The sequence below is a fragment of the Penaeus monodon genome, chromosome 14, assembly GCF_015228065.2.
Source record: "Penaeus monodon isolate SGIC_2016 chromosome 14, NSTDA_Pmon_1, whole genome shotgun sequence".
NCBI lineage: Eukaryota > Metazoa > Arthropoda > Malacostraca > Decapoda > Penaeidae > Penaeus > Penaeus monodon.
Window position 1 is genome coordinate 12,022,125 of NC_051399.1, and position 5,000 is coordinate 12,027,124.

The 5,000-nt window shown below is 38.8% G+C and overlaps 1 protein-coding gene across 5 annotated transcripts in view; it reads left to right on the forward strand.

Annotated features, from left to right (window-relative positions):
• LOC119580885 (kinase D-interacting substrate of 220 kDa B-like) overlaps window positions 1-5,000 on the forward strand; it is a 70,750-nt gene that overhangs the window by 35,367 nt on the left and 30,383 nt on the right. For all 5 annotated transcript variants that reach the window (XM_037929109.1, XM_037929108.1, XM_037929106.1 and 2 more), the window contains exons 2-9: window positions 2,235-2,453; window positions 2,641-2,739; window positions 2,971-3,267; window positions 3,425-3,616; window positions 3,751-3,912; window positions 4,098-4,283; window positions 4,512-4,644; window positions 4,781-4,945. In XM_037929109.1, the coding sequence (XP_037785037.1) occupies window positions 2,235-2,453; window positions 2,641-2,739; window positions 2,971-3,267; window positions 3,425-3,616; window positions 3,751-3,912; window positions 4,098-4,283; window positions 4,512-4,644; window positions 4,781-4,945 (1,453 nt within the window). The remainder of the gene's footprint in view (window positions 1-2,234; window positions 2,454-2,640; window positions 2,740-2,970; window positions 3,268-3,424; window positions 3,617-3,750; window positions 3,913-4,097; window positions 4,284-4,511; window positions 4,645-4,780; window positions 4,946-5,000) is intronic.

The window sequence follows — 5,000 nt, forward strand, 5'->3', positions numbered from 1 at the left end:
CTTCAATCGCACGTTCTATTCTCAAAAGAATCTTGGATGTTGCACTAGAGAAATGCGACGGGGACGCCGCGCCGCGGGACGGTCGCAACAGATGACTCATTTGGCAACATATATTTTTGTACATACATACATACATACATACATACATAAATACATATACATACATACATACATACATACATACATACATACATACATACATACATACATAATACTATACATATATATATTTATATATATAATATATATATATATATATATATATATATATATATATATATATATATATATATATTATATATATATATACGCACACACATCCATGTGTGTATACATGTGGATTTATGTATGTATATGTATATGTATATACTTTTAATTTTGTACATAGTATATACAACAAATACGATATGCGTATGTAATGTTTCCTCGTAAATACATGGTGTAGGAAATCCTTTCCTGTTTTCAAGACTGTGTGCCCGATGCCTTCAATGTTTATGACACCGGCTGAGTTCGATGTCGTTTTTTAAGGCTTTCGCCAAATAGGTAGTAAGGGTTTTTCGATAATCTTATATATATATATATATATATATATATATATATATATATATATATATATATATATATATATATATATGTGTGTGTGTGTGTGTGTGTGTGTGTGTGTGTGTGTGTGTGTGTGTGTGTGTATGTATATATGTATATATATATACTTATATATACGCACATATACATATATATTTATATATATACATGCCACACACACACACACACACACACACACACACACACACACACACACACACACACACACACACACACACACACACACACACACACACACACACACAATATATATATATGTGTATGTTATTTATATATGTATGTATATATAAAATATGTATATATATATATATATATATATATATATATATATTATATATATATACATATATATATATACATATATATATATATATATATATATATATATATATATATATATATACTATAATTGTCGACATTTATAAATTTTGTCATTCTGTTTTAGCAATTTTTATAGCGATTTTCTAGTGGCACAGATATTCCCAGTGCATGTATTCTTCCCCGAACAAGAGCCATTGGCGAACGACAACTGTGACCCTCGCCCAGGCGTATGAAATTCCATCCCTTTGAACACTTCACGCTGGAGTTATGCTCTGTGGTTATGCTATGTCTTATATGTGCATCCTATGTTAGCCTCACACGGACAGTCAGTTATTTATGTCTCCTTGCGCTTGCAACCGTGAGCATCTAGATGTGTACGACCCCCCTCTCTCCCCTCCCTCACCCCCCTGCCAGAGGACTCACATCAGGAGTCAGAAAAGCCCCCTGTATGTGTGCACGACCCCCTCACCCCAACCCCAAAAAAAGGAAATTAGATAGAGTCATCTTCACTCTCTCTGAAGTGCTCACTGGCTCTTCTCTTCCTTTCTTCTCGGTCTCCAGATGTTTTGGTTTCCGGCTGCGGTTCAAAACGTTCACGTATATTGTGAATGGATGAAATTTAGATTTTATTTTCGCGCACATACGCTCACGCTCACATATAATCACGCACACACATACCTTTGCACATGCATTTTTATATATCTATAGAGTGTTCCAGGTTTTATGCATCGTACTTGCGACCATTTTAGTTTGTTTCTCGACTTCGCCGTAAATTCATGGACATTTCCAGTTATAAAGTCCATGTCTATCACTCCATCAGATGAATGTTTGTATGTTAACTTCGCAAGGATTGTTCCCTGCTGGTCGTGAGGTTAAGTTTGATTAAGGACTCTTGCTGCTGTAATGTCACCGACCGTATTCTGCAGGATTAGTCTTGACACAGAATAACAATAATAGAGGAGCATCGCAAGAACACAGACTTTTTCTTTTTCTATACAAATTTCAGCGACGGTTCGAAGCTTTTTTTTATGTATCTCTGTTTATTGCCTTTTGCTTTAGTTTCTTATTAACGTAGAACTTCTGTTCCCACTATTTATTAATTGATTGTATATATATATATGATTTTATTTTACAGGACGAACACAGGCTCGCCTTTGCTCTATCCCTTTAACAGTATTCGTTCACAACATCCTTTTCTCCCTTTCTGATTTCGTTTCTAAAAACATGTTGAGCTCTCCAGTGGGCGGAGTTGCGGGTTTTCGGAAAACGACTAACGCCTTTCCCCCCCTTGTTTTCTTCCCCTCCTCCAGTCGGACCAGATGGTGTCGTTGAGCTTCAAGTCTCTAGAGTCGTACATCTCGGAGGATAACCTGACGGGGCTGCAGTCCTTCCTCGCCTCCCGCTCCGTGGTCATCGACGACAAGGACGAGAATGGCTCGACGGCGCTCATACTGGCGGCCAGCAAGGGCAAGCCGGAGTTCTGCAAGGAGTTGCTACTGCATGGAGCGGACGTCAACGCCGAGGACAACGTAAGGGCTCATTTCACAATTTTTTTCACGAAAAGTGTTTTGTTAAGTTCTCTTTATGATTTTACTTCGGCTTTTCGTTCCTCGCGCAATGATTCAACCCAAAGGCTAGGTATGTCACTAATTGATCACACTTACGTAGACTGATTTAACCAAGGTGTTTCTGAAAATACGTTGATATTTGTCACAGGATCAGTGGTCGGCCCTCATTACGGCAGCGAAGGATGGGTATGAGGAGACGGTGGCGACACTCCTCGACAATGGAGCCAACATTAATGCAAAGGACATGGTGAGTTGCAGTGTGTAGAAATCCCTTCTCATATTTCTTTATCTCTGTCTTTAGGCTGATTCGGTAATGGAATTATTAGAATCACTCAGGAGGCTTTCATATCCCTACTTTTTGGGAGGGAGGTTTCCTCTACAGCTTTCTATAGCTGGCAAAAGTATATAACCCAAAGGTATATAATAATAAAGGCAAATAATGTTCTTAATACCAATCAATACCAACCATTTTTCTCAGGGCGGGTGGACAGCGCTCATGTGGGCGTGTTACAAGGGTCACACGAACCTGGCGAGACTGCTCCTGGCTCGGGGAGCGGACTCGAACACGCAAGGGCAGCACCACATGAGCTCCCTCGTGTGGGCGTCCGGCAGGGGACACACGGCCATCGTCAGGGAGCTCCTCGCCCACGGGGCCAAGGTCAACATCGGCGACAAGTTCGGCACGACGCCGCTCATCTGGGCGTGCCGGAAGGGTTACTACGAGATCGCCGAGGACCTGCTCAAGCACGGAGCCAGCGTGGATGCCTCCGGGATGGTGAGGCGGCTGCTTGATTCTCTTTTTGCTTATGTCTAAGTCTCAAGAAGTAGAATTTAAAAAGTGTAAACATGCGATACCTAGGAAAACATTGGATCGGTTGATAAGAAAGAGGACAGGGAGAGAAAAATAATAATACTTATTTTACCTGTTGCAGTACTCCTGGACACCATTACTGGTAGCAACAAAGGGCAACTATGTAGATTTGGTGAATCTTCTGCTAGAACATCGGCCCAACCTTAATGCCCTGGATAAGGATGGTGGCACAGCCCTTACTATAGCTTGCAAGGAAGGTTATACCGAAATTGCCACAGCTCTACTCAATGCTGGAGCCTATGTCAATGTACAGGTATGTAAAAAGGTTCACTTCTTTAGATATAGCTTTTAATTCACACCTGTCATATCAGAGTTTTTCATTACCTTTTCAATCCTAGTAACATAAAAAGGACAGCACTCATAAATATTTCTAATTTTTTGTTACAGGATAGAAACTGTGATTCCAACCTCATTCAAGCAGCAAGAGGAGGCCATAAAGCAGTGGTAGAAGCATTGCTTAAAAAGTATGCGGATGTAGACATGGTAGGGAAGGAGAGGAAAACCGCTCTCTATTGGGCTGTTGAGAAAGGCCACACATCTGTTGTAAAGGTGAGAATTTCAGTTTTGCTGTTGATAAGAGGTCACTTGTTTTGAAAATAGTCTGGCTTTATAACCATAAAGACAAATTTTAACTTCTTTTGTTGTGAAGATAAATGACATTACTTTGTTCTTTATACTGAGAAAACAGTTCTTTATACTGAGTTGAGACACCCATATGAAAAAATTCTGTACAGGTGCTACTGAGTGCCAACCCAGACTTAGAGCACACCACCAAGGATGGAGACACAGCTCTTCTCAGAGCAGTGAGGACCAAGAATGCAGAGGTGGTGCAGCTGCTGGTGGATAAGAGGGCACGAGTTTCTGTAGCAGATAAAAAAGGAGACACTGCTCTTCACATAGCCATGAGAGGTCGATCTAAGGTACAAAAGATTATATGTTCACTCCATAGATAAGGGCATTCTTGTTAATAATAATGTATGTGATCTGTTTTATTTGTTTTTGCTAGATATAAAATGACAATATATATATATATATATATATATATATATATATATATATATATATATATATATATTTTTTTTTTTTTTTTTTTTTTTTTTTTTTTTTTTTTTTTTTTTCTACTTACTCTATGTTTTATCTACCAACAGAGGATAGTAGAAATTTTATTAAGGAACCCAAAGAACAGTCAACTTTTGTATCGTCCTAATCGTTCTGGTGAGACTCCGTACAATATTGACCTGTCAAACCAGAAGACAATCCTTGGGCAGATCTTTGGTGCCCGTAAGTATTTGATGTGTACGAGAGTGTATTATAATGAATATCTAGAAGGATTACTGACATTGAAATGTATTATGACACATTCTGTCGATAATTTGATATAATGTTTCCTTGTCATTCATACTCTTGATTCTTGCAGGTCGTTTGAACACAAATGAGGACAACGAGAACATGTTGGGTTATGACCTCTATTCTTCCTCTATGGCAGATATTCTCAGTGAGCCTTCTCTTTCAATGCCTATATCTGTTGGCCTTTATGCTAAATGGGGTTCTGGAAAGTCTTTCCTTATTCGCAAACTCAAAGGTATGTATAACATTGGCATAATTTCAATTAGAGTAGATTATCTGTTTTGTCTAGT